This window comes from Desarmillaria tabescens (assembly GCF_030435595.1).
Source record: "Desarmillaria tabescens strain CCBAS 213 chromosome Unknown EV420scaffold_4, whole genome shotgun sequence".
In the NCBI taxonomy this organism is placed as follows: Eukaryota; Fungi; Basidiomycota; class Agaricomycetes; order Agaricales; family Physalacriaceae; genus Desarmillaria; species Desarmillaria tabescens.
In genome coordinates, this window is record NW_026848303.1 from 1,353,669 (window position 1) to 1,380,437 (window position 26,769).

The 26,769-nt window shown below is 48.6% G+C and overlaps 11 protein-coding genes across 11 annotated transcripts; 3 read left to right on the forward strand and 8 right to left on the reverse strand.

Annotated features, from left to right (window-relative positions):
- Positions 1–152: 152 nt before the first annotated feature.
- On the reverse strand, positions 153–1,817 carry EV420DRAFT_1261507 (uncharacterized protein; the record flags this gene model as incomplete). The annotated part of the gene is made up of 3 exons (XM_060467070.1): positions 153–342; positions 392–597; positions 654–1,817. The coding sequence occupies 3 exons, from the start codon at positions 1,815–1,817 to the stop codon at positions 153–155; spliced, it is 1,560 nt and encodes a 519-aa protein (XP_060337088.1).
- Positions 1,818–2,723: 906 nt separating this feature from the next.
- On the reverse strand, positions 2,724–4,792 carry EV420DRAFT_1475024 (uncharacterized protein; the record flags this gene model as incomplete). Its single annotated transcript, XM_060469263.1, has 3 exons — positions 2,724–3,273; positions 3,326–3,466; positions 3,525–4,792. 3 exons carry the CDS (start codon positions 4,790–4,792, stop codon positions 2,724–2,726), a joined length of 1,959 nt encoding a protein of 652 aa, XP_060337089.1.
- Positions 4,793–5,659: 867 nt separating this feature from the next.
- Positions 5,660–6,940, reverse strand: EV420DRAFT_1626737 (ceramidase; the record flags this gene model as incomplete). Its single annotated transcript, XM_060476017.1, has 6 exons — positions 5,660–5,911; positions 6,023–6,063; positions 6,119–6,144; positions 6,230–6,526; positions 6,560–6,707; positions 6,797–6,940. The coding sequence occupies 6 exons, from the start codon at positions 6,938–6,940 to the stop codon at positions 5,821–5,823; spliced, it is 747 nt and encodes a 248-aa protein (XP_060337090.1). The 3' UTR covers positions 5,660–5,820.
- A 1,435-nt stretch (positions 6,941–8,375) lies between these two features.
- Positions 8,376–10,729, reverse strand: EV420DRAFT_1759466 (WD40 repeat-like protein; the record flags this gene model as incomplete). Its single annotated transcript, XM_060480588.1, has 7 exons — positions 8,376–9,161; positions 9,223–9,564; positions 9,605–9,778; positions 9,833–10,237; positions 10,285–10,325; positions 10,383–10,651; positions 10,707–10,729. The coding sequence occupies 7 exons, from the start codon at positions 10,727–10,729 to the stop codon at positions 8,868–8,870; spliced, it is 1,548 nt and encodes a 515-aa protein (XP_060337091.1). The 3' UTR covers positions 8,376–8,867.
- A 466-nt stretch (positions 10,730–11,195) lies between these two features.
- Positions 11,196–12,280, forward strand: EV420DRAFT_1636849 (uncharacterized protein; the record flags this gene model as incomplete). The annotated part of the gene is made up of 5 exons (XM_060476638.1): positions 11,196–11,423; positions 11,469–11,490; positions 11,753–12,077; positions 12,139–12,194; positions 12,249–12,280. The coding sequence occupies 5 exons, from the start codon at positions 11,196–11,198 to the stop codon at positions 12,278–12,280; spliced, it is 663 nt and encodes a 220-aa protein (XP_060337092.1).
- Positions 12,281–12,811: 531 nt separating this feature from the next.
- Positions 12,812–15,125, forward strand: EV420DRAFT_1636850 (aryl-alcohol oxidase; the record flags this gene model as incomplete). The annotated part of the gene is made up of 10 exons (XM_060476639.1): positions 12,812–12,932; positions 12,993–13,071; positions 13,133–13,290; positions 13,337–13,443; positions 13,504–13,708; positions 13,766–13,948; positions 14,000–14,415; positions 14,470–14,554; positions 14,608–14,957; positions 15,024–15,125. 10 exons carry the CDS (start codon positions 12,812–12,814, stop codon positions 15,123–15,125), a joined length of 1,806 nt encoding a protein of 601 aa, XP_060337093.1.
- A 431-nt stretch (positions 15,126–15,556) lies between these two features.
- EV420DRAFT_1636851 (uncharacterized protein) lies at positions 15,557–17,593 on the forward strand (the record flags this gene model as incomplete). Its single annotated transcript, XM_060476640.1, has 4 exons — positions 15,557–15,802; positions 15,853–16,334; positions 16,391–16,697; positions 16,754–17,593. 4 exons carry the CDS (start codon positions 15,557–15,559, stop codon positions 17,591–17,593), a joined length of 1,875 nt encoding a protein of 624 aa, XP_060337094.1.
- A 141-nt stretch (positions 17,594–17,734) lies between these two features.
- Positions 17,735–19,415, reverse strand: EV420DRAFT_1261605 (DNA glycosylase; the record flags this gene model as incomplete). Its single annotated transcript, XM_060467081.1, has 8 exons — positions 17,735–18,093; positions 18,149–18,347; positions 18,404–18,561; positions 18,627–18,738; positions 18,794–19,009; positions 19,060–19,081; positions 19,133–19,209; positions 19,260–19,415. Coding segments are annotated over 8 exons (1,299 nt in total), but the record flags the coding sequence as incomplete, so codon positions are not given.
- Positions 19,416–19,801: 386 nt separating this feature from the next.
- EV420DRAFT_1510807 (uncharacterized protein) lies at positions 19,802–23,481 on the reverse strand. Its single transcript, XM_060471531.1, has 9 exons — positions 23,254–23,481; positions 22,841–23,164; positions 22,677–22,803; positions 22,453–22,613; positions 22,239–22,399; positions 21,991–22,188; positions 21,697–21,938; positions 20,564–21,644; positions 19,802–20,514 (listed from the first exon to the last, which is right to left on the reverse strand). The coding sequence occupies exons 1-9, from the start codon at positions 23,377–23,379 to the stop codon at positions 20,196–20,198; spliced, it is 2,739 nt and encodes a 912-aa protein (XP_060337096.1). The 5' UTR covers positions 23,380–23,481; the 3' UTR covers positions 19,802–20,195.
- Positions 23,482–23,847: 366 nt separating this feature from the next.
- Positions 23,848–26,055, reverse strand: EV420DRAFT_1510809 (MOSC N-terminal beta barrel domain-containing protein). The gene is made up of 7 exons (XM_060471532.1): positions 25,389–26,055; positions 25,266–25,319; positions 25,131–25,199; positions 24,935–25,080; positions 24,538–24,867; positions 24,273–24,405; positions 23,848–24,195 (listed from the first exon to the last, which is right to left on the reverse strand). The coding sequence occupies exons 1-7, from the start codon at positions 25,659–25,661 to the stop codon at positions 23,974–23,976; spliced, it is 1,227 nt and encodes a 408-aa protein (XP_060337097.1). The 5' UTR covers positions 25,662–26,055; the 3' UTR covers positions 23,848–23,973.
- Positions 26,009–26,433, reverse strand: EV420DRAFT_1510828 (uncharacterized protein). Its single transcript, XM_060471533.1, has one exon. It carries the CDS (start codon positions 26,316–26,318, stop codon positions 26,163–26,165), a length of 156 nt encoding a protein of 51 aa, XP_060337098.1. The 5' UTR covers positions 26,319–26,433; the 3' UTR covers positions 26,009–26,162.
- Positions 26,434–26,769: the final 336 nt, after the last annotated feature.

Genomic DNA, 26,769 nt, shown 5'->3' on the forward strand with positions numbered 1-26,769 from the left:
TCCATCCGAACGTGAAAAAATGAAGGATTTAGAATAGGGATGCGTATACTATACTAATCTAGAAATGGGGTCCCGAAAGCATAATATTATAACTACATCGTTCGCCAAAATTAAAAGTGTCCCAAGGGGATGAGCGCATACACACTGCTCCCTTACATTATCACGCACTCCTTGTCTTTCCCCTTGCCCGAGCTACCATTATCGCTCGAGTCGAAGGCTCCACGATTTAAGACGGAACCGGGACCTCCAGGCTGAGGCATCGGTGAATTCGTAGAGGCCTTTAACCGTTGCGCCGCTCGCTTATCACCAAGTTCTGCCGCCTTCTTGTACCACGATACAGCCCTATAATGACGTTAAAAGGTAACAGTAGTCAAGGAAGGGGAATACGTACTGTGACATATCGGCTTGTGTCCCTATTCCCACCTCAGTGAAGTATCCAACGGCATACATCGCTTTAGCGAGGCCGGCTTCTGCAGCCTTTTGAGCCCACAGAAATGCCTCTGTGTCTGATTGGGGCAACACGCCAGGCGATCCGACAAGATACCATGCGGTCAGCGCAAAACAAGCATCCCGATGATTTTGTTGTGCAGCAATGTTCTAAGAGATACCTCAGCACATGACGAAAAATGAAGGGAAAAGGGAAAAGGACGCACATAATAATGAATAGATAATGCTGGATCACTCGGGCAACCGTTTTTCCCATACTCGTAGCATTCACCGAGTCGATAAGCGCTCGGCGCATACCCGAGCTCAGCAGCTTGTGCTAGCAGCTCGATGGAGTATTCATAATCCACGAAAACCACATTGTCGATTCCCCGCTCGTGTAGCAACGCTAACTCATGCAAAGCATGAGGAAACTCGGCCGTAGCTTGCTCCGCGCTCCTCTTTAGCCACTTGACTCCTTCCTTGGGACTCCGTGACAAGCCGAGCTCCCCATTGAGCTCAGCGATGCCCAACCGATACATCGCGCCAGGATGCAATGCTGCTGCTGCTTTCCGGAAGAAAGTGACCGCCTTTGCCGATTCCCGTCTGCATCCCCAGCCGTTTTCACAGCACGTCCCGGCACGGTAAGCCGCGTCTGCATGGCCATGCTTCGCAGCGAGAACAAATAGAGGATATGCTCGATCGAAATCTTGCTTTCCCTTCACTGTCCCAATGCCATTCGCGAAGCAGTCTGCCAAGAAATATTGTGAAGGAGAATGACCACGATCCGCGAGGCGTTTTAGCAAGCCAGTCGCTTCCTTTACGAGATCTTCACGTTTTTCCATCGCCTTCTCCACCTGCAGAAGATTTCCTGGTATATTTTCTGGTATCGGCAAAGATTTGGAGGCGTCTATCATGAAAACAGCGAATTCGAATTGGAGATCTGGGTCTTGCGTTTTCTTGGCGTTTGCGCGGTAGAGTTCAAGAGTACGTTCATGGGAAAGCAAGGCGGCTTGGTTGCCGGGACGAAGATGTGAATGGTCGAGAAGAGGTCCCGGAGGGGGAGAGGGAGCACGAATAGACTGCGTCGCCACGGACCGTGGAGCGTATTGGTCAGGCATATATGTCGAAGGAGGATGGCTGTTATTATTATCACCATTGTAGAAATCGTCTGGATCCGTGTCCTGGTCCTGGGGTGGAGTATACTCGCGCTCATCATCAATATCGTCAAACTCTTGCTCCTCCCCGTTGGTCTGTGGTGTAGGCTGTTGAGAAGTGGCCCTTGACCGTACTGAGCTGTACGGGGAATCTGTTTGGCTGTCATTCTGTAGGTACGCTTGGTCCGGTTGCGTGTACTGTGACGATGGCCGCTGCTGCTGTTGGGTCGAGTACATCGTCACCGACCGAGATGAGGGGTGGTGGATCCCGGTCAAGGGCGTGATCTCGGTCGTTGGCATCACTGCGTTGACCATATTAGGTCATGACATCTCCGCACGATCGCTCTCCAACAAAATTGAACAATCACCCGCTTTTTGGTGCAAAGCGCTGCAATTCTGGTCCATAGCCCCCAATTCTGTACTGAAAATGCTCTACGGCGAATGTAACAATAAATGACGATGTGCGAACCATGTTTCAATTGTAATGAAAGTCTTGGCAACCATTTTCTGAAGAACTTTCTTCCTCCGAGTAACCCATACTTACCTGTTTTTCAGCTTCGAGAAACGAGAACATTCCATCTGTACCTCACGTATGAAATGTCGGTTCTCTAGGCCAAACCTGTGTCGTACTGTCTCGTCCAGCGAAATTTTCTGGAGTGATTTTGCCAAGACTTTGGTTACTGCCGTACATCCGTGTCCTAACGAAGCAAACTCTAAATATGTATTGAACCCCGTAGTGGATACCAAGTCTCAAGGATGTGTGGAGATGAACCTAACATTACAAACAACCTAACACCTTCCTTCGTTACAATCTATCATACGGTCGTCTTTCAATAATTAAATCATGATGTATTTAGAACTTGTAACTGTCGTATTTGAAGCTCCAACCGTTGGTAACAGGAGGTGGTACCGTTGCTACGTCCAGCTAATGACAAGATAACATTGCTCTATCTAGACCCTGAAATGCTACGAAGTACGCGCATCTTCGAATTTAATTAAACAATCATGCCGGGAAAAATTCTGCGAATATCTCTAGGTATCACCAACACCGGAATGTATCGTAACCATATCATATATTCGGCAAAACCCTAGCATCGAAATTAGCCATCGATTTAACATGGACCTCCACAAACTGCATTACCTTCAAAGCCTTCGAGGTGACACAATTGGTACCCGAGAGGCTTTCTGCACTGTACTTTCCTCAAAAGACACGAGAGAGCCAGTCTCGGAATCGCGGAGAGTAAGCTTGGACCTCCGAGCAGGGTCGCGAAAGGGATCTTCAACGACAGGAACGGGGTCAGCAAAAGGGTTGGAAATGATCGACATTCGAGCATGCGCAACAGGGCTTGCGTCTCTGAATGGATTCTCAGTATTGTCTCGAGATGTCTGCCTTGGCTCGGACACTTCGTGGTCATGGAATTTATCGTCCTCCCATCCAAAAGTAGACTTCCTCCTGTCCACGGTGGGAGAACCCATATGAGTCGCTGGCGTAGAAACAGAAGCTTCGAGAGTAGACTCCGCAGAGCGTTTGACCCCGACGAAGTTCTCCGTATCAAAGTTGAATAAACTACTGGCTATTCTCAAGCGCCGTCGTTTGCGGATGAATAAGAATAACAGTAGGGCGGAAAGGGCCAGGAAGGCGATTATACCCCCGATAATCCCGCCAATCAAAGGGCGCGAGCTTGTTGGCATGCTATAACCACAAAACCTCAGGATTCGGAAGAATATCAGGGATGGGTACATACTTAATACTATTTCTGGTCTCAGATGGACTGATCATGGTGGCTATACCTGTAGTTGTGAAGACGCTGACCGTAGTAGGGCTTCCGCTGATCGACCCGGCATAAGTTTTTGTAACCGTCGAAGTGAAGACTGAAGCCGAGGATCTACCGCATTATGTTAGCGTAAGTTTTATAGTCCATAAAAATTATAAACGATACGCACACGCCAACGACACTGGCAGAACTTCCAGTATCCATACTATCAGCGGCTTCCGTTGCGGAATTCGAAGACTGGGGACTCGTCAAGATTGAAGTTTCAGATTGAGAAGAATCTCCGGTATTCACCGGAGATCCGACGTCGGCAGTAGACGTTGATGCAGAAGGTTGAGTACGAGAGATGGGTGGAATTGTTTGAGAAGGCGAACCAGAACTACGCGGAGAGCCACCTCCGCCGCCCTCATTGTTATTCCCACCGTCATCCCCTGGTCCATTTTGAGAACCTTTGCCAGTTTGACCTGCGGCGCCTCCGGAGCTTCCTGCATTGTGAGGTCCCGAGTCACCATCGCCGCCATTTCCTGGACTCGATCCAGGTTCTGGATTATTGGATTTACCTCCCCCTTGTTGGGGCGATGGAGGACTTGTATTGCTCGGCCTAGTACCACCTGAGCTCGTCTTGTCGCCAGAACCTTGGTCATGATGATGTCCGGTTGTAGAAGAACCGCCGGAGTTCCCTCCTGAGTTGCGGTCATCGCCGTTATCCAAGCCAAGTATACTCTTGATTGGTTGGGGGATATGATCGATAAGTCCTCTGGCTTTGGCTGAATTATCAGAACCGAGGCCTGGGGCATTGCTGCTAGAATCATCGAGAGATGTATTCTGGTCGACATCAAATTGATCACCGCCTCTATTTCTCTGTGAACCCTGATTGCTCAATGGATCCCCGAGTTTTGTATCCCGAGGTGAGTTCTTGTTATGATTCTGGTTCTGGGTGTGGATCGGAGGGCCTGTGTGAACACCGACATTCATCCCGTCAAACAAATTACCAGCACCGGTGCTCCCAATGTAATCGGAATTAAGACCATTACCAGAAGCATCGTCGTTGGTATGACTGGGCAACAGGTTCTGACTGTTGTGGGATGTCGCAAGGCTGTCGACGTTGTGGGGATTCTTCTCAGTGCAATTCCCGTCTCCGCTACATGGGATAGCGGTCCCACTGTCCCCGGAGAACTTCGAGATATTTCCGTCTCCATACGAGCATTTTGCCTCGCCTTCAATGTTGACGCCACCTTGAATCCCATCATCGTCGGTGCCACCTTGCTCCTGCGATCCTACGTCCTTGGCGGAACTGATTCCAATACTGATGCCAATGTCATCTCCGTCTGCCTTGACTCCACCATCAAGCAAAATGCAGTGATCAACCCAAGAGCTGAGAGAGCCTCTATCAGCGGCACTTGGATTACCACTGTCACCATTCGAGGAGGAAAATGCCATATTCGATTCTCCCTTGGATATCGAGTCGCTCACTGGACCTGTTTGCGAATCTGAACCTTAAACCCTGGTAACTTTTTCTACGCTTTTAAAACGAACGCACCTGGTTCACCGCGTCCACTGATACTAAGAGAAGTATTTCCAGAATATTCTGACTGCAAGTTGAACGGGCGTGCCACTGGCATAAAAGTTTGCGCTGAGAACACGAGTCGACGCTGATCGAGAAAAAAGCTCACCTCTAAGAGCTTCGAGACATTTGTTTTGTCTTCGAAGCATTTCCAGATAGAACGTAGACCTTTGAAATGAGCGTGATGAAAAAAGGAAGTAAAGAACGAGAGAAAAGTGGGTATTGAAGTACGAGTCCAGCTCAGATCAGTAAGGTGTCACACCCTCAAGGATACAAGGATACACTGCCATATGATCAACTTTTCCCATAGAGCTGTGAGTATCCTGATGTCCTGCGGCATATTGTATTACCATTGTTGACAACAAAGGGGAGATCAACCCAACTTGAACCCGGACCACCTGAGAGGTGTTTAGCGCATCTTCAGCAGCGATAGAGATCTGGAATCATCGCAAGTAACGGTGAACAAGAAAGTCAAAGAACAAGGCGAGCTGAGGGAGTCCTCGAGAGAATCGTTCCAGCAAGATTTGTTGGTCCCGAGCGGTCAAATGCATGGCAACGTGCAGGAATAGTGCGAGAAGGGCAACAACAATCATCACTGTCACTGAATGTTCATTAAACAGAGCCAATTGCATCAGAGGGCTCCATGGGTCATGAGGTACTAGCTTGAGTAGACGACAGCGATGATGGTTCGAACAAGAACATAAGATATTCCCACACGCATCGTTAACACCGAAATCAGGTATCTTGTAGAGTGTGATTGCTCTTTCGAAGTCTATGCCGGTCACTTCTACTAGAAAGTTAAGAACAGATATACCTTCGCAATGTAGCGACTAATTTAATTCATGTGTTTTTCATCTCTGCTCAACGCTGGCGGTACACCATGATAGCAGATCGAAGTATATCACTATTCTTCCTTATGTACGTGCCCGATGAATGGGATTCCATAACGATATTCAACTGCATAATTTTTGTGATGGTCCTTGACACAAAGTGAACTCGAGGGGAGAGGATTAGGGAGCAGTTTGGTAATACACAGACTAAGTACTCACGCAACTAAAGATCGTAGCGTGAGAAACGGTAGAATGCTGAGCGCAGAAAAGATGTGCTCACAATGTGTTCCGACAAACATGAAATATACACCAAATCCCTTTACGATGGCTCATTAATAATGAAAAATTTCGCGCGAGAAACTCATTAATCACCGAGAACAGATGCCACCATGCGTGCCCTGACAGTCATATCAGAACAAACAGCAACAAGAACAAGTTAGATAAAATCAACTTGCCTTCCAGTAAAAAAGCTAACGGGCCAACCCACCGGTGACTTCCAGTCAGTCAAATAATCACAGCACAGACCATCAATGTTCCAGATAACGAAGCCAATAACAAAAAGGACGGCTCCGATGCTGAAGATGCTCGCAATGCTGTATTTTGCATCTTCCGAGATAGCTAAATGTTCTTTAGACCACATTAGAAGGTGTGTAATGAGGGCGACTTTGGCGATACACAGGATTGCAAAAACCCATTGAAAATAAATGGGATTACGATTGGCGATACTTGCAAGGATGTCAGTGATACTGTCAACCGCCGGATGGAATATGAGAATACATACTAGCTTGATGTGAAATAGACATTGAAGGCTACCACGATTAAGAGGGAGGAGAGGGTTTGCAGCCGAGGATATCCTATAACCAGGAATGCGGTCATAAAGGAACCAGCAACTGATGGAGACGAGATATATCATAGGTAGCTCATCTGCGAGCTGGAAATGAAACAGCAGGGTTGCGTGAAACTGCCATACTCCCGATTCCAACTAGAGCATAGCACTACCAAGTGGGGGTTCATCAGAGTGGCATGCTTCACTTTCCGCTTTTGACGTACGGCATAACTGAGCACGTATCTCGTCGGGAGAGATTCACGGCGAGCTCTAAAGGTCCCGTAAGCAGCAAGAATCAAGAAAATCGTGGTGGAGAGCGTATTGGCAAACTCGGCGATGTAATGGGAGAATCGGTAGTTAGCCTGCATGAAACTCGTTCAATGCTTACCAGGATGATAGGGAGGGACTAAGTAGCCTACCTCACACCAGTCGAGAGTCGCGGTGACTGGCCCATGATAACCTTCGAAATTCCGGACAGTTGCTGGAATGGGGGATCATACTTGTGGGGTGTCGATGCCAGAGCACAGGGAGTTTATATGAGGGGCCCAGTGCTCAAGACATAAGTCTGAAACCAAACGATTGCTTGTACCATGAAGTGAAACAAACTATTCGTGAAGGGTAATTGACAGTATATTATGTGATCATCAGAGAGGGTTGAAGGTCCGCTAGATTCCACGAATGCAGGGGGAAATGGTCTGACTAGACAGCGGATATATCTAAACCGACAGCTGCGTAGACTACAGGAGCCATCAGCGTCTGTTCGAACTATTCTGATACACAACCAATTTGCCCAAACCATCGAGACGCTAAGCGTCGCCAAGTGTCATGGAAAGTGGGCTTCAGAAGCTGCTACTAGAAGCTCCCGAATCGATGATCCTTCCGGCTCTTGATTCGGCCGCCATAGACTTTACATTCTCCGCATACAGTTGCATGTTACACACCCATGGCTGCGCTGTGGGACCAGTAAACGAAGGGCCAGGAAACTGGACGGTATGACTCAAAGTAACAGCTGCAGCGCGACAGGTGGGTCTCGTTTCGATGCTCCAGAAAACTAGGCAAAAATTAAATCCCCTTGGCATTACAGTGGATATGGCATATAAGATCCTATCACAGTAGCAGTCCGCTTCTTCTACTATGAACCTCGCTGGTACTTAGTCGCAGAATCCAAGTTAAGCAAAGTCGAAGCGAAGTCGAAGTGAGATCGATCAATCGAGGAGCGAACCTCTTCCAGTATTGGTTCGTGCGCAGCCTCCGCAGTATAAAAGGCAAGATCCGACATCCGAATACCTCATACTTACCTTGATGGCACGAGCCCCTTCACGTACACGGGTTTGTGGGCCGTGGGGATCCTTCATAGCACGGCGACCCTGTCCCCAGAGGGTGTCTGCGGCTTGTATAGGCTCAGGCTTATGCACCGTCTAAATATTTTCCTGTCCCCACTTTGGCCACTCTGGCTGGGTGGGCCTCCTTTTTCTTTGCTGTTCACGAACGAGGACTTCCCTTTGGCGGTCTTTGAGTTGCAGCAAACATTTTGGAGTTTGGAAGATTCATTACTTACATAGTGTAAAGCTTTGGTAGCTTGGTAAATCGATATATCGAAGGTTGGGTAACCTTTGAAACTAACTCGGATGTTCGAGGTAGTTCTTCTGTACATGAATAACATGTCGACTTTGTCCTGAACTCTGAATGATGGAGTTTGCGGTCCTTATGTCGAGGCATTGTAAGTGCGTTGAAGGGGGGAAACTTGGGGACATTTGTTGAAAGATTATAGAATACTATCAGCCGGGGATTCGCCAAGAACAAGGAATGTAGACTCAAATGGGTTCCTTTGAAACTCCATAGTCGATGGTACAATTATCAAGTTGCGAAAGGGACTCTTTCGACCCGCTGGTGTGTACAATGAGTGCCCTTACCTTCAGACGAACCAAACTTGGAGCAACGAAATTTCAGTACAGAACCAACATAACATAAGAAAAGACCAAAGAGACATAACTATAATACGCAAAACTAAGCCTACAAGCCAATAGAAAAATCACAACATGACAAGAGAGGAAAGGAGCATAACGAAGGGGAATACTGTTTAAAAGGACCTATTTACTGGACTATGGGATCGGTAATACATCGGTTTTCTGTTAGAACGAGGCATATATGTAGTTGTGCAGGTTGATATGCGATGATGGATGCGAGCGTAGAGAGTGAAATATGCAGTGTAATACGTAGATGGAAGCAAAGTTTGCAGTAGGGGATATAATGAAATGCGAGCAGCACGAGGAGAACCGAAATCGAATCATAGGGTTATCGAATGAGCTTGCCATAGTCTAGGACACTGTCCACGTCGGGCCTGCTGGACTCTTTCTTGGGGAAAGCATTCCAGAATCTCAGCGTCTCGTCACCAGCACCCGTGACAATTGTTTCACCGTCCGGACTCATGGCCAGGTACAAGACACGATTGGTATGCCCTGTCAACGACGCAACCATGCTAAGGGCTGGATATTTCCATATACAGATCTGGTTCTGGGCGGTGGTCGACGAAAAGCCGTGGGTGGACACAAGTTCATGCGACGTCAAAGACCATATGAGGTTGCACACCTGAAACAGAACAAATTAGTGATGAACGATGAATACAAGAGAAACTGGAAAGGGATGTTACCTGACTACCAGTATCAAGCTCATTCAACATGGTACCATTGATCGTATTCCAGAATCGGATATGCTTGTCCTGAGTTCCGCCACCTGTTGCAAGAACCCCGGGAATATGAGGATCCCACGCCAGAGCCTTGACCGCAGCAGTATGTTCATGGAATTTCCACAGCGGCGCATCTCCGGACATCGAGTCATCCGCATTAGTCGGATTTCTCGAAGTAGCGGCTCGCCTGGACCCTCGCAAATCCCAGATGCACACCTTGTTGTCGTTACCACCGCTAGCAAGGTTGGCTTCCATGGGTCCAGCGTTCGCGCTCCATTTCAAAGCCGCAAACTTCCTGTCGGTGACCTGTGCATCGCTTGAAGGGATTCAAGGTGGGATCGCGTACATCTCGATGGTGAACCGAACGGTCTCGAGAACCGGACGAGAGGACATGAGCATTCCAAGCAAGGGCACCTATCCGTTGGGTGTGCGCCTCCTGGTAGGTGCGTAAGAGCTTGAGTGCTACCGCGTCGTAGATATGGAGGCGGCCAGATAGTGTACCAATGGCTAGTGTCGATCCCTGTCAAAAGACAATAAGATATGGAAGCTCGCTGTTATAGCTTGATAACCTTACTTTTTGTACCCAAGAGACCGAGCTAATGACATCAGTCGTGTTGGTAAGATCGCAAAGTTTCGATACGACGGCATTGTGGGCGGTCCATAGATACACACAAGAGCCCAAGCCAACACCTAGGACATTGGTGCTTGACCAGTCGACGAGGTTGAGATAGAAGTCCTCGGCCAGCTCTGGAGCATCCAGAACACGGTAAGGGGTTTTGCATACGCTCCGGAGCTTTCTGCGTGGGCTTTCTAGAAGATGTCGGCTCTCAGCGCGCACTGGGCTCATAGAATAGGCTTCATCGTTGGGTGAGTCGAGACGACGGGTAGGGGTGGATGGGTTAGAAATAGATGGAGAATGGTACGTGAACAAGCGCTTCCGAGATGGTGTTGCAGGAAGAGTGGATGTGGAGGCCGTTGGCTGGCGCGTTGGAGAAAGCAGGTCGTTGAGGCGATGGCTGGTGATACTTCGTTATGGAGAATGTCGGTAAAAAGATGGTTGGCTTGTTCTGCCAGTTAGAAAGGGGGTCAATACTCGAAAAATGTTGAGGAAGACACCAACGCACCTTTCAACGCGTCCAATTCCGAAGGTATTATCCTGTTTTTCTTTGAAGGAGTGGCCGGGCCATGGTCCATCAAATGGTACGACGTCCGCATATCACCACCGTCTCGCGTTGGCACAAATCTATCACCATAATCCCTTGAATGCCTTGGATAGTCAACAGGCGTTTCTGGTGCACCACTGCTTTCACTTGTCGTCGGCCTCGAATCCAAAGAAGGGGTTGAAGATAAATCGGAAGTGCCAAATATCGGATTGAACCGAGGACGGTTTCGTCTAGGGAGCTTCGTCGTCACCGTCGGGTTGTTGCGCTCGTAAACGCTTGCCGAACGGCGAGTTTTTGAGCCCTGACATAGTGGGAGTAAGTGCGAACGGAGAGCGCCTTTCGAGTCCGACGCGCAACCGCCAGACAAACAAGTGGCACGTGCTTGCGGCACCTGTCGGGGTTGAACGAGCTTTTGTTGAATTAAACTCCGCTTTGATATGCCGACTCGGCGCGCCCCCCGCCGCCCCGGCGCATCGGAAAACCCCTGGCTTTGCCCTGACTGCGCCCTCAATCTCCCTGCTCCGGTCCCGACGACATGACAGGACCCCGTTCATGACATAAGACTTGGCGCTATCAACAGACTACACGACTGGCTGTCATAGGGGTATGGTTGCTTGACTTGTTAGACCTTGGCAGGTCTGGGATAAAATATACAAGGCAGGGCTGACTGGGCCCGCAGCGTGCCGTCGCTGCCGACTTCGATGAAAATAGAAGTTTCTCAGACCCTGTCGCTTTTCCAGCATCTCAAGACGACCACGAACGCGTTGAAACACGATGGACTCACGCGACGACAAGCCAGAGGATGGACAGACCAAAATTACTGTCAAGCCAGTGGTCGGTAAAGATGGTAATACCCGTGCCTTCTGGTCGTTCGAAGACTCCAAGATCAAGGACATGTACGACGACTCGGTCCCCACAAAGAAGGAACGTCGAGAGAACTTGGACAATGTCACTGTGTCCTGTGATAATTGCGAAAAAACCTTACGTCGCGCTGACATCAAGGTGTGCTCGCGTTGCAAAAATGTGAGTTTTAATACATTTCTATAGCGAGATGGTATATTAAGTCATGGTACGATAACCAGGCGCGTTATTGCTCTCCTGAATGCCAGAAGTCCGACTGGCGCAAGCATAAAGCTAATTGTGGACCTGGACACTGTACAACCCTCAAACTGGCCGAACGCTCCCTTGCAGTTCCCAACCCTCATGGAATACCTCATATTTGCCTGCAATTCTCCACCTTGACCTCGTAACAGCACCAGAGAACGCAGGGACACACTTCATCCACGTTCATTGCACCCTTGCAACCCGCCGATATTAGCTCATACTTGCAGCGGACTCCTCTCCTGGCGGATCAGAGGATGAAAATCCCGAGCAAATGGTCGCGTACAGTAAAATCGAGAAAATTCCTAGAGAAGACACGCCGGAGAGAACCCAGAAAGGCGATACTTCCTTTCGGCAATCCTACAAAGGATCTATGCCCGTTATTACTGTTTGGTTTACGACCGAGGACGGCGGAGGAGCACAGGGTGAAGTTTCCAAGACCATGGAGATTCCTTGGGGCATGTTGAACTATGTCAAGGAGAAGGGAACAATCAAATTCAGGTCATCAATGCTAGGTGATAGCGAGCACCCCATGCAAGCGGAGACACTTAGAGAGTAAGTGATTTTGGTCTGGACTTAGTTTTTCCAAACATTATTCAACTTTTGCCTTATGCAGATCTATTCAACAATCATATCAGAATGGACAAGTCGAATCAAATGCGTCTCCGCGTGGTGAGCCCTAGCCTAAAGTATACAGATTACATCCATTAATCGTGATGACTTTAGAAAAAGAAGTCAATAAACTAGAACGATACTAAAGTTTTCACACGACTGGTTACTCGGTATCTATCTCGTGCCAGTCTTTAAGATTGAACTTCTGCTTTATGTGCTAAATTATAATATCAAGCCTACTCTTTGATTCGAGATGACTGAGAGTATCATCCTTAACCAGGGCTCGGGGACTCGGCCCGCCGTCTGCTCATTTGATCATCTTCCTTCCTTGTATGGGACGTTCTGACTGTGACGTTCTATTCTCAACCACCCATGACAATTCTGCTTCTAAATGTAACGTATCGACTTGAACAGCTTTTGTTTTGCGCTGTGAAATGAAGTACGTACCCTTCTGTCTATCAAGGTGACAAAGTTTCCCGGTTGTTTTGTCAATCGTGAGCTCAGATCATAAGGGACGTTGCGACATCCATAGCGATATACGCGGTGAACTGTTTCCGTGGTAGCTGTAAGGACTTCGATTCCCAAGCTCGGGCTATATTCTGACTGCTTCGCTGTTCAGGTGATATCGTTTATGAAGTCTCAGCCGATATGCGAAACCCTCCTTGAATGTTATGAAAATGCGCCTCAGCTTAATCGTACTGTACAGCCTTTTGCTCAGCGCACTTTCTTGCTACGGCGCAATATACCAGGATGCAGCTGAACTCCCCGGTACTGAGTTCGACTTTCTGGTCGTTGGCGGTACGTCCTTTCCTATCTGATTCCGTCACCGACTTATTTGGATCTTGAACGTACTTAAAGGCGGAGCGGCAGGCGCGGTTGTGGCCAATCGGTTGACTGAGGAAGACTTTTCGGTTCTTGTTCTTGAGGCTGGTCCATCGTAAGTATTAAAAAAGAACAGTCATGCAGATTATTCTAATGCCCGCCTCTTTGCTTCCCAGCGACCACAGTGTGCTGTCGATTGAAATACCGTGGCTGGTGGGATTATTAGGAAATACCCCATACGATTGGAATTACACGACCGTAGTGCAGCCTGGATTCAACAACAAGGCCATTGCTTTTCCAAGAGGCCATGTGCTTGGAGGGAGCACGTCCATTAGTATGTTTTACTGATTTTTGTAGATTCAATTCTCATTGGCTTGCAGATTCGATGATATATACTCGCGCTTCTCCAGAGGATTACGACCGTTACGCAAACTTTACAGGAGATCAAGGCTGGTCTTGGGAGAACCTTAAGCCGTATGTCTTCAAGGTCAGCCACCTGTAATTTTGGTATTTGTAACCTCATTGGTTAATATTCTTCTTTTCCCAGAATGAAAGATGGACTCCACCTGCCGATAGTCACAATACTACCGGACAATATGACCCAGCTATACATAGCTTGGACGGCATGAATGCTGTCAGCCTAGCGGGCTATCCCCACCCTACTGATAAACGGGTTTTGAGAACAACATCCGAATTCCCTGACGAATTTCCGCTTCTGCTTGATGTTAACTCTGGGGTACCCCACGGTATAGGTGCACCACTACACTCGCATTTACATTGCAACTCTGTTCCTTACTGTCATACCACAGGATACATGCAAGCCACCATCGACGGCGGCAGGAGAAGTAGTTCCGCCGTATCGTATCTGGGTCCGGAATTTATCAATAGGACAAATCTGCACGTGTTGCTCAATGCACAAGTGACCAGAATTCTCAGGAGCAACAGGGCCGAGCTTAACTTCGATGTCGTAGAATTTTCTGCGTTCTCCGAGGGTATACATCCTTCTCCCTGTACAAGCATCCATTGATGAAAACCCTTCGTAGGATCAACACGCCTCTTCAACGTTACAGCGGTCAAAGAAATAATCCTTTCAGCTGGTACAATAGGAACGCCCCACATACTGCTCAATTCTGGGATCGGTGACGCCGCGGAACTTTCTGAAGCTGGGGTACAAGTTGTTGTCGATCTTCCTGATGTCGGAAAAAATTTGTCTGACCAGCCTAAATTTTGGAACAAATGGTATGTCGACACTACGAATACCTGGGACGACATTCTCCGGAACCTGACGTACCGGAATGAATTCGTGGCTCAGTGGAATGAAACGCAGATGGGACCCTTGGTGGACACATTGCAGAGTCATATCATGTGGTCTCGTCTCCCAAACGATTCGCCAATTTTTGAGCGGTTTGCTGATCCAGCAGCTGGGTTGAACACGCCCCATATTGAACTAGGCATCCAAGTAAGTTCGCTTTTATGTGTGAAGAACTAGTCGGGCTCATGCAAAGCGGTGTAGAATGGATGGGGTTTGCCAGCTACTACTATCCCAGAATCCGGATACTTCATGAGCATAGCAACCTGTGTTGTATCCCCAACCTCGCGTGCGTAAGACGGCTCGAACCCACCCATATATCTGACTGCCTAAACCATCTAGGTGGATCGGTCAAACTCAATTCTTCCGATCCTCTGGGCCCTCCACTCATCGATCCAGGATATCTATCGAGTGAATTCGACGTTTTCACGTTGGTAGAAGCAGTAAAAAGCGCTCTGCGGTTTGTGTCGGCGTCGGCGTGGAATGACTATGTTCTGGAGCCATACGGTGAATTAGCACAGGCAACGACAGACGAAGCACTGGAACAGTATGTCAGAAACAATGCAGGCTCGGCTGCTCACCCCGTTGGGACCGCCAGTATGTCCCCAAAGTCTGCAGATTACGGCGTTGTAGATCCAGACCTGCTTGTAAAGGGCGTCTCTGGGTTGCGTGTCGTCGACGCATCTATCTTTGTAGGTTATTGGGACCCACTGTCACCCATCTTTTTGCTGATATTGAGCGTCTTCAAACCATCACAGCCATTCGTTCCCGCTGGTCATACCCAGGTTCCAACGTATATAATAGCGGAACGTGCAGCAGATTTCATCAAGTCAAAGTGGACACAGCAACGCAATCTGTGAAGACAACCTACATCAGGATGAGGTTCGTTACGATCTCTCTCTCGGAGACTCTGTTTTGTATCAAGTACTTACTTCCATGCCAACTGCGATCCATTTTTTTTTCAAGTGGAGCCAAATGTCATTTTCTAGCTTTCTTAATTTCCGAAGCTACTTTGTTGCTTGAGGGCGGCTATTATACCTATACCCGTGAGAAGAGCCCAAATTGTGAGTACAAGGAACTTGTAGTACAAAAGTACAAGGCGAGATAGAACGGTGTTGATCGGAGTTTTGATCAAGAAAGTAAACACCCAAAAAGGTAAACGTTGAAGTTGAAGTTTCCTTGTAAGTATTGGGACAAGGTTGCTAGGCGTCGGTCCCTCAAGTAGGATGCCAATAGATTTCTGCAGGGGATCTCTCACACTCAACTTCTGCTCCTTCCTACTCTTACTCTCATGCCACGAACCGGAAGAGGACTGACTATGCGGATGCGCCCACTTGAGTTGGCCCCGACTCCCAGCACCTCAAAGCCTTCCAAGGCCGAAATAGTGCCCGGAGTTTGGTCGACTTCATCACCATGCTTAAACTTGGGTTTTCGAAAGAATCCCCCAATGCTTTATAAGTCGACTACCTTTCGACCTTCTGGTGGACCACATTTTTATATACTTGTCCGTGGCAGACATCATCCGTCTACGCAGGGTGTGCTTATTTCTCGCCATATATCACTCCTCATTTACTCACCGCCTCGCAGCTTAATAGAGCCTTCTTCGTCCTGACTCACGAATCCATGATCTGGAAACGCTTTTTGAACTGTCTCCAAAGGCCCGTTCCATACTTTAATGACAAGCGGTTCAGTTTCGGTCCTCGAGACTTTGAGCCAGAACGCCTACTAGCCCAGACATCGTCGGCCGATGATAACTGGAGATGTGACTTTACGAGAGCTTTCCACGCAAACACGATGTTCCTCGACGCAATAGTGTACGACATGAAGCTACTACCAGGAGGAAAATACCTCGTCGTCGCAGCGAAGGGTGCGAGTGCGACACATGTTATCGCAGTGTTCGAACTTTACGGAGATCGTCCCGACCACATGGTCTTCAAGCTCATCTCTTCCACCAATCTCCATCATCGCGCTTTCCAGCTTCAAACTAGATTCATGCCCTTCAAAAATGATTCATGTATATTCATTGGATATGTCTATCGAGCTTATAGCCTGGGGCATACCAATAACAGGTAAGAACTAAAGTTGGTAATGGCATGCTGAAGACCGCCTTAACCTTGGATGACAGCGTTGATTTGTCTGAGATCGATTATAATTGTACACCTGGCAACTCATCTGTCCGATATATTTGGCGATGGTCGTATATCAAAATGGACCAGCTGAAGGACACTACAAGCCAGCCACCGCTGACGCTGACGTGGACCGACTGGTACGCGTGCGAGTCTCCCATTTTTGACGTAGGCTTTTTTGCGATCAACGACGTACCTCTCGTTGCATTTGTTCAAGCGCCGCACACAGTCGTTTTTACCAACCTACTAGCGGAAGGCGAAGCGCTGCCACACATAGCGGTCTGCAAGGCTTCCAACACTATGCAAGTGAGTGTTTCTCTCCTTACCTGATGACTTCTGAACTAATTTATATCTATATCTAGCACCTTCGCATCCGAGCTCTCCGTGTCATCCCTAGACAGAACCAGTTCTTGGTGATTCAAACCTCTCTTGAAAACGAACATTTGGCCCAGCTCTATCGCATGCCAAAATTCGGCAAACACAATCAAGAGCCTGACGAGACACGGATCCTGGACATTCACGGTTTTATTCCCTCTTTTCAGATATCGGATAATTACCAATCCATGGATTACATCCCCGGCCATCCGAACTATTTCCAGAGCTTGAATTACGATCCTCCGCCCATCTCCATCTTTGTGCAGACGAACGATCCGCCCGGCTTGCTTCATTATACGATGATGCCTATGAGCGACCGAGCCGACGATGTCTACTACACTGTAGAAGGAAAATCGTTCAATCAGCAGTCTCGTAACAATAAGGAACAGTACGACGTCCTGCCTGGCATACATCGTGCTCTAGTCTACAAGACTATTTACGATGACTCCACTCAAACACAGGGTATCGTGGAGCTGCGACGCTATTTGAACAAGAAAAGGCCTCACCCGGCGTATATTTCCGGCTTTCGAGAAGTGAGGGAGCCTTTACTGCGCAGATATGCAATGGAGACCTGGAGGCCGATCCCCGTTTACTTATCCATTACCTTACCGAACGAGATTCTGCAACGGATAAGAACGGTAGGCATGGGTACAATTACTTGGGACGAGGGCACGGGACGTGTGTGCATTAGTTCGCGGGACGGGAAAGTTGTAATTTTGGACATGGGGAGAGCCCTTCCGGCGAATGAAACGGTTGAATTTCTAGATCAAGTGGCCACAGGCATGTCAGTAGATAGTCTGAGTAGCAGATCAGGCCGATGTATGTAATAACTATGAGATACAACCTAAATTGATATGACAGTCACGATTCAATCGTCCACAACGTCTTCACCTGGTCCCATATCTTACTGGTGCTCTTTCCAACGCTGATGGAGAGTCAGAGGGATCATGGCTGCGTGGTACTTGTACTTACTTTGAAGTAGATATCTCATTCAAAGACTTCCACATTCTATCCTTAAAACGACCGTTATGGGGCCCCTGTGGCGCTGCAGTTTCTGGTGGTTCATCTCCCCCTTCGATGATGACCCATTGTACCCTGTATGTTTTTCTGATGTGGGAGAAGACATGGGAGACATCGCCTGCGGACTTAATTTTGACCACTGTGCACGATGCATCAGATCGCTTCTTGTCAGTGGACTCTGGGACCCGAATAGGCGACTGCAACAAAGAAGAGAGCTGCGCCCGAAGAATTTCCACAAGGCGAGTATCTGACGCTGTTTCAGAAATATTGGCTTCTGTGGGGAACTCATACAGTCCGGCTAGCAATCCTATCATAGTAATCGGTTAGATATGAGACAACGGCCTTCTTCAAGCACTGCGAACCTTCACTCGGCCGGCGAACGAGAAGGAATTGCCTGTTCTCAGGATCCGATTTGGAGCGCCATTCAATGACGTTCACAAGGTCAAGTTCCACTCGTGGCTTGCTTCGCTCTGCCTTCATAGGATAACCGATGACGCCACGTTCGGAGCGTGGCTCACACAAAGTACAGAGGTCCTCGATATCTTGCTGAAGTGGAGCTGACTGCGCGCTGTGTCAGAATCCAGCATACAGGAAAGAAAGCGCCAACATGCCTTCACTTCACTCTGATACGCTGCACAATGTGACTTTAAAGGGCACTGCTCGCAGTCGGGAGTATGAACTCTGCAAACCGTGCTTCCCAACTCGATTAAAGCCTGATTGATATCTCCTGGGTAACGATTGCGTACCATAGAATCATCAGATTCTTGGCCCTTGCCTATGCAGTCTTAATCAATGGTTCACATTTAGCTAAGAACTGAAGAATCTTGCCTCGGTTTTCACTCTGAACCAGTGCAGTCGCCGCTGCCCATAGAATATTAAGGGTAGCCGCCGCTTTAGGAGGGGCATGGAGCGCCAGGAGCCGACTAAGTAGTCTGTGCACATTGCCGTCCAGCTATAAGCTCAATGTACGGTTAATTATTTCCACGCGTAGATACCCTGAAACTCACGACAGGAACGCGCTCTCCGTAGGCGATAGAACAGACAGCGCCTGCTGTATATCGCCCAACCCCTGGTATTTTTGCTTCCAGGTCGCGCGCGTTGTCTGGTAGCATCCCTTTTAACTTCGTAACGGCGATCTGAGATGCTGTGAGTAGGCGACTGGCACGTCTATAGTATCCGAGGCCCTTCCACAAGGCATTAACATCATCAATGGTCGCAGCAGCCTGAATAAATAGCATAAATGGATCGAAATTTGCAAGAAAGAGGAATATACAAGGTCATGTATAGTCGGGAAACTATAAAAATGAGTTACGGTTTGAGTCTGAGTACCGTAACATTGGACTCACCTAGACATCCAAGACTCGTAGTACGGGATGACAGTGATAACTTGAGTTTGTTGCAACATGATTTCTGATACAAGGACCTACGATATAAGCATTGAAACGCGACGAATACACGTTAGAAAAACCTTACTTCGTAGGCCCTCTGTGCGCGTTCCTCTCGCCCTAAATTGGGATTGTACTCCTTCCGCCACGGCATACCACGCGTCGCATGAACACCAGAATACCACAGCAAGAGTGCATCGCAGGTATCGTCCGCATTACTGATGACATGCTGAGATTTGGAGTGGTCGTTGCAATATTCAGCACTAGATGGCTCCGATACTCTGGCAGGCAGCTTTCTTTTGGCTTGGGTATCACCGCCTTGCGTTTCTTCACTTTCGAGCCATAGTCATCGTCGCTTTCGTCCTGCAGAAATTCGGAGTCGTCGTCCTCGTCGGATTCGACGCGTCTACGTTTGGCCATGATGGCGCAAAGCAAAAGGAGATGAATGGCATTGACAACCAATTCTGTGATTCTCGGACCGGTCCACCCAGTGGCGTGGGATGATAATCACATCGCGTACAAGCTGACGGTTCAGCTCAGTGTAGCATACAGTAAAGAGTTTGATAATAGGCATCGTTTAATCAACAGACGCAGATGTTGCACATAAAAATTCCGGCGAATTGAATATTTCCCAGATTTATGGAAGAATACAAAAATTGGGTGATTCCTAAGAAGAGTCTATGGTCCCAGACTACCTGCAGTGAGATGTATCTTTATAACGTTGCGGTTAGAAGACAGTTGGCAGCTGCTATCAGCGACAGTCGCAAAGTAGTCTCGAATTAGCCCTAAAGAGCTGAGGAGTAATGGTATTGATATTATACAACTGCATTTGTGGTATGTAGTAATAGTAGGAATACTGGATTAGTGTATCAGTCACCCTGACGGGGACTAACGAAACAAAGCAATACACGGTCGACATCAAAGGACGATAGATGGCCATACGCCGGCACCCACCTACTCACGGATGAAATGTTACAAAGAAAAATAAAGAACCGTCCATCCTGCCTTGAAATTGTACACACGATCAGTGTTTCGAGGGCATAGAAAAATGAGGGAACGAGCTTGGAGCGCCCTTGCCTTCCTTATCCCTGTCTCGGTCCTTATCTTTATCCTTCTCTTTCTTCCTGCCGAAATGAAGGAGGGGCACAGCGAGACTCAGCTTCCTACTTGTTCGCTTCCAATGCGAGCTGGCGTTACTGCTACTGGATGTGCTGACAGAACTATGGTTCGCATCAGGGAACGTACCCCATCCATTAGGGTGTTCATCGGTATCAGGATGTTCCGACTTCATCTTGCCTTTGTCATTGGTCATTACAACATGATCGACTGAGGCATGACCATTGCTTGCGTACATAGTCCGCACAGGGGAATTTGGAGCAGCAAACGAAGGACGGTAGAGGAGGAACAGGGGGTAGTTGCCGCAGTGAAGTCGCATGGCCGTTGCCGATAGCAGTGGAAGGTCGCGGAGGGGGCGAAGCGCGCAGTGAGGAGTGATCTCGTGCTTTGTCCTTATGATGGATCAAACTTGACAACGACTTCTTGTGCTCAGGGGCCTTGGTCGGCGAAGAATGTTTTTCCAGAGACTTCCGCGAAGGAGATGAAGGCGAAGAGGAGGATGGCGCATGGGATGATGGAGTCGCAGGGAGAGGAGGTAGAAGATGTGAGTTTGAGCCTAGAGAAGATGATGGAGACACAGGCGAGGAACTCTCATAATCATGAATATGCCTATGATGGTGGTTAGCGTTGACACTAAGGCTACCACCCGAAGTCTTCGGACGTGACGTTGAACTTAGATTATGAAATGCGGACGCATCGAACATGCCAGGTTCCGATGGACGCCGCCTCCTCTCTTGAGGCGACGGGGGGCCTGAGGTCTTGAACCACTGTGAAGAACCTTCTTCCTTTGAGCTCGAGGGAACTGTCGGAGATTGAGGAATTTGAGGCAGTCCAGCCTGGCTGGCTGGTCGCGACTTATCTCCCAATCTAAACGACTTCCGTTTAAACCATGTACTTGGTTTACGCTCGGGGTGAGGATGCGGATGGTCATGATGTCCGTTTTCAGGAACGTTCACACCAGGATCCGGACTTGTTGGTAAAGGTGGTGGTGTTGGCGCTTTGTGATTCGGCTCGTCCGAGCTTGCCGTAGAAAGTAACGACGAAGGCGCAGTGAACCTCTCGGAAGACTGGCGGAAATCCGGCCCGTGCAAGGCCCCCGCTGACGTTGAGGGTCTGCGTCTAGTAAAGAACCCCTTGCTCCGGGTATTACTGGAGGTAGTGGGCGTAATCGCAGGAGAGGATGCAATGGACGGGTTGGGTGGGGACGAAGCTTCGTCCAATACCGGAATCTTGACATCAAGCGTTTGTCGAGATGATTTCTTATCGGTTGGATGGAGTGAAGGTGATGAGGATTGCGACGGCGTAATTGGAAAAGGCGGATCGCTGATGTCTGAAGAGTCACCTTCTTCCGCAAGTCCTGGGGGTAGAGGGGGGGTTTATTGGTAGAACAGGTGACGCCTCAATGGAACCAGTCGGAGAGAGCGCTTGTTCGGATATCTCAGGCGGCGCTGGTGAGGGGTTACGTAGTCCAAGGGCCGGCAAATCGATGTCGGCAGCCTGATAATAGAGTACGTAGGCGGAGCCAGCGGGGGAATCCCCAAAGTACTTGGAGATATCGCCTTCGGGTAATGGGTAGACATTATCGTCATCAAAAACAAGCCATGACCCGCCAGTCTTGATGATGGAGATGTAGTGTCCATGATGTGGGCCGCTGCAAAAAAAGCTCATCAACACGAGCACTACATTGAAGCGACGATACTCACGTTCCAATGTGTACAACAATTCCAAATAGGTTGTACAGTCGGTCCGCGTCCTCCGTGTCGTCAACAGTATTGAACAGCCGAAGTTCGATGGGAAAAGCTACCCGATAGGCTAGCTTGATGTACTTTTGCAGGTCCTCTTGATACTTGAACCGCTTCAAGTGCAAAGCCAAGACATTGGGTAGTTTCTTGATCTTCATTCTATAGTAACGTATGAGTAATGCCGGCCGAGGGTACCTGATACACATTACCGTTTCTCCGCCTCCTGCAGGTCACAACAAGCGTCGCAGAAAAACTTGTTCTTCTGACAGAGCATTTCGCTGGCGCTAAATTGGCGTAAACATGCAGTGACACTGGAGTTCTGCTCAATATCAATTGAAAGATCCAGAAAGGACTCGTCGCGGGCCGAAACCTAATGTACCGGGTAAATAAGGCTAGGGAATTACGCAGACGGAGGTAACCAACCGTTTCGCAGGTGAGGCAACGGGTTTCGCTAGTCAAAACACCTTCGAAAAGCTTATGAACTAAAGTTGCATCTTGCGGTGATGTACCAGAATTAGAGCTCGTAGTGGCGGTTATAATTGTAGGGGGTGATTTTGATGATAAGGTGGCGACCGAGTTGGACACTGACGAGGCAAAAATGACCATATGGATGAGCGGACACGGGGAATGACAGCGAGACGACTCACAGTCTTCACCCATAGCGTCGTTCTGCAATTTCTTCTCCTCTTCTATTTCCTCTACGATCTTATTAAGGAGATAATTAAGAAATTCGTGTGCATCCTGATGCATAGTAGAACGAAATATATCAGTTGCCTTGCTTGACCTTGTCGATGAAGGCGCGCGGAGCGACGGTACCGCTGTCGGATGGATTGGTGGAGATGTAAAAATAAAGCGAACGGAGTGCGGAGAAAAGGGTAGGGGGAGAAGAAGGAATGGTATGAGATTCGTGCGGATGAATTCCGTTCGCGATCGGGTGGTCTGCGCTGCCAGACACGGAGGGTCGACGAACTGGTACAAGAGCCGGGGATCCGGAGAGAGCGTCCTGGGATCCTTGGGCGACGGAATGCTCCTCTGACTGCAAGAGAAGGTCTCTGAAGGGAGTGCAGAAGTACAGAGCCTGCACTACCGAGTTGGCATAACTGCAATGATGTCGTAAGTGGTATCCCACAGAATGCTGGACATTACTTACCAAGTATTGCCAAACTGCAGTCATTAGAGAGCTGGAATGAGCGCTAATTAAAGAGCGAAAGGTATGCCACGTACGTTCTCCAGGCCAAATTTCTTGCCATCGGCAGAGCATGTCGTCGGAATAGGTATGGGCTTCGAGCTGTCTCTTTGGGACGGGGTTTGCTGAGTACCAAAAATCCATTTCGCTCTTGCTCTTGCCATGCTAAGTAGCAAAGTTATGTACCCAACGGGGGGAGGCGCGAGCGCGACGCTGCTCGTCGTTGGACAGTCGTCGTCTGGACGTTGATGTTAGAAATGATCCAGAGGCACTTAGAATTACGGCTTTGGCCTGGTCAGGCACAGCTTTTCTAAATTCGGAGCACGAAGCACGTGATGCACTGATCCCGATCACATCGTCCCCATTTCCCCTTCCACATGCCACATGGTCCAGTCTAGTTCTTGTCGCTCGCACCTCAAAGTCAGGTGCAGGTTAATTGTCGGCAGGCCCGAAAGCAGGACCTGGAGAGGTTCGACATCCCTGGACGCCTTTCTTCCTGATACTCTTCCTGATAATTTCCGGTCCGCACTCTCGGATCCTCTTCCGGATCGGGTTGCTGCCATTTCATTTTATCCCAGATACCTTTCCCGCAGCCCTCCAGAACGCGGAGCTGAGTGAACGAGGATGATTAATCTCTATAACTGTATCTCAAGATCCATCGTAGGCACGCTTGAGACCCTATAAATCTTGTGCAAATTGATTACGCCTTTAGGCACAACTGTAAGGAATGATTAGTGTTATAATCGGCATATCCTTATCTAGGAGCTATTAGTATCAACACCGTTTCCAACGTTCCCCACCATCCGTTTGATAACCACTTTATCACCCAGCCTTATCACACCCTCTCCCAAGGGAACCCCATTGCATCCAACACAAGGTTTCATCTTGTTCGCAGGATCAATACCGGTTCTGACCTTCATGAGAACCTTATACGGAACAGCTTTATCCCTGACACCCGTGTCTGGAGAAACATTGGGCAACTAGGTAAAATAGTCAGCGATCGGAAGGACAGGCACCCAGGTGACGTAGTGATATTTCCAGGAGTGGTGGCACCTACCAGGCATCGAACACATTTCGATACAACGAGAATCCCAGGTGCATCTGAAACCGGCCCGGACTCGATAGCAATCTCCTCCCACATGTCCTCCGCAAACGGACCTGCGCCTTTGAAAACGATATTGGGTCTAAACCTGAAAAGCACGCTTTATCAGCTGACGGAACAAAGCACCACCATCAATGAAACACCGCGCAGCAATTTGAACGCATTCAATACAAGCCAGTGCCCACATGTTGCAAGGAAGAATTGTTTTAAAGACACCGACCTCTCTATCATCAATTTATCTGTTCTCCAGTGTTCATCAATCCCTTGTTTACCCACCTGATTGCGTAGCTCTTCCTCCAATACATTCATGCTTTCTTGAGACAACACAAGAAGAGGGTATCCATCCTGGTACACCGCTGTGGCTTTAAGTTCTGGGAATGCCGCAGTTGGGGCACAGTTCCGCGGTCGCTTTCCCTTGAACACCAGGTGTACAGGCTTTTCGAAGTATGATGAAAGGATGGCTGATGGCGATTTCGAGGGCTCGGGCGGTAGCGAGACGGCTTCACAGACATGGCTATCTATGTCGGACCCCCACATCGCGACATCAAACCTGTGAAGGTTCGAGAGGACAAACCATATCATTATTACATGTCAAGAGGAGAAGCTTCGGTTCATACGATTGCCAAGTCTTCAACATCTCCTTGGATGGACGTAACGGCACGTCAAATGAGTCGCACCTCGAGTCCTCAGGAAAGGAAACATGCAATACCCCACCGTATGGTGAATTATCGTCTGTTTCAATCTGCGGTGTGATTAGCACCATCTGGAGATTCGTAAGATCTTGATATCCGCCCGCAAGCCTACTAAACCTACTTTTGACACTTCACGCGCCGTTATAACGCTTTTAGTTACCGCGTCCACGATGGACCATTGCCGATCGTTCTATGAAAGGTAATTCGTCTTTTTCCTCTGCAGGACGGCGCACCACGGCCGAAGAAGATGACTCACCTCTAGACCCTCAGGGGTATACCGAGCATTTGTAACAGACAGTCCTCGGCAGCTCTGGTCGCGGCCGTGAGCACGCTACGCTACCAGAAAGAGGGAACAATGCAGAAAAACGAGGATATTCACCTTGATCGGGTGGATCAACAGTTTCGAAACAGTCACATTGTAGCCAAAGTTTGGCTTGTGCAGGCGAGATGAGTCTATGGTTATTTCTCGACCTTGTACCGGAACCGTTAACACTGGGGGCCGTTGCATTGTGGCCTTTGGTATCAGAAGCGAGAGGGGAATAGAGCGATAGAGGACGAGAAAAAGTACTGCAGCTCCCACGAGGAAGGTCAGGCGAGTCTCGGTTCCTATAGTTCCGTCTAAAGACAGTCTATCGAAGAAAGGGTCCAGCATAGTGGTGGTCACAAGAAGTTTGGTCTGTGAAGTTTGAACAAGTGCAAGTCCTGACTGAGAAGCGTGCCTGGCGTAGCGGGACTTTACATAATCGCCTGTTATTTGACGGTCAAGTTATTTCCCCTCCAAAAAATATTGTACAAGTGGTTTCTTCCTTCACTTCCATCCCCAGCGTCGCCCTATACAGTTCTCAACACCAGATGGATGCCGCTGGTGATATCACTGATCTCCAACCTTGAGGCTAAAAGTAGTACTTATCCTCGTACGGCCTCTGCATCTGACCGCGTCCAAAGAATCCAAGGGCGCTGCCTTTTTCATGAGAGGAACAGTCGGAATGTTTCGCCGTAAGTTATATAAATTTGTCTGCTGATTCGCCAAAGTTATTGTTGATGTCGATAAGGTCCTGATACATCTTCAGAGTTTCTTTCGATTGCCTCTTCTGAGCGCGTTATGTTTGCCTGTCGCGAAACAAATTCATATCGGGCCTGCTACCGCTATGCTTCACCAGCAAATGACTGGCTCCGACTTTGTCACTGACATTGTGGGGAAGTAACCCAGAAGCTGCATCTGCTCCTGCGCAAGGCCAGCAGGCGGATCCCACGGTGATTGTTGGGTGTTCGCGTCGTAAAAATAGGGCTTGCCCTGTGAGTTGGTCATTCTAACCTACCAAGCCTGAAGCAAGATCAAAGCCGGTCAATAATAACAACGTCGAAGATACGGCACCGGGCACGTACTATAGTGTTATTCTAGTACGTTTACATTGAAGCTGATGTTACTGATGCAGTGAATAATTAAACCGCTTCCAGTATTTGCCGGCGGCAAACCTTTCGTGACGACCCCCAGTACGGGCACAGTACTTACGTCGGGTTGCTATTCTTCGATTGCACCTACTATTTATTTAGTTAGGTGGCGTCGGCGGTAAGATACCTTGCATGGTTATACTATCCTTTAGTGCACGATTCAGATAACCCTCGAACTGTAAGTTCAGTGTCAATTACTATGTGAGCGTTCTGATCTCCCCCTGAGTGGCCGGAATGAGGCCAAAAAATCTGGGGCATGAGAACGGTGAAGCACAGATTTCACTCAGATAAAGGTATACGCAGCGCTT

Coding starts and splice junctions, on each gene's coding strand:
- EV420DRAFT_1510807 (XM_060471531.1), bottom strand. CDS start 23,379: ATGGCAAGAGCAAGAGCGAAATGGATTTTTGGTACTCAGCAAACCCCG. Junction 22,614..22,676: donor CGACGCTATGGGTGAAGACT/GTGAGTCGTCTC, acceptor TTGCCTCGTCAG/TGTCCAACTCGGTCGCCACC. Junction 21,645..21,696: donor ACAAGCGCTCTCTCCGACTG/GTTCCATTGAGG, acceptor CTCTACCCCCAG/GACTTGCGGAAGAAGGTGAC.
- EV420DRAFT_1510828 (XM_060471533.1), bottom strand. CDS start 26,318: ATGACCAACTCACAGGGCAAGCCCTATTTTTACGACGCGAACACCCAA.
- EV420DRAFT_1510809 (XM_060471532.1), bottom strand. CDS start 25,661: ATGCTGGACCCTTTCTTCGATAGACTGTCTTTAGACGGAACTATAGGA. Junction 25,081..25,130: donor CGGCGCGTGAAGTGTCAAAA/GTAGGTTTAGTA, acceptor ACGAATCTCCAG/ATGGTGCTAATCACACCGCA. Junction 24,406..24,537: donor GATAAATTGATGATAGAGAG/GTCGGTGTCTTT, acceptor CGTGCTTTTCAG/GTTTAGACCCAATATCGTTT.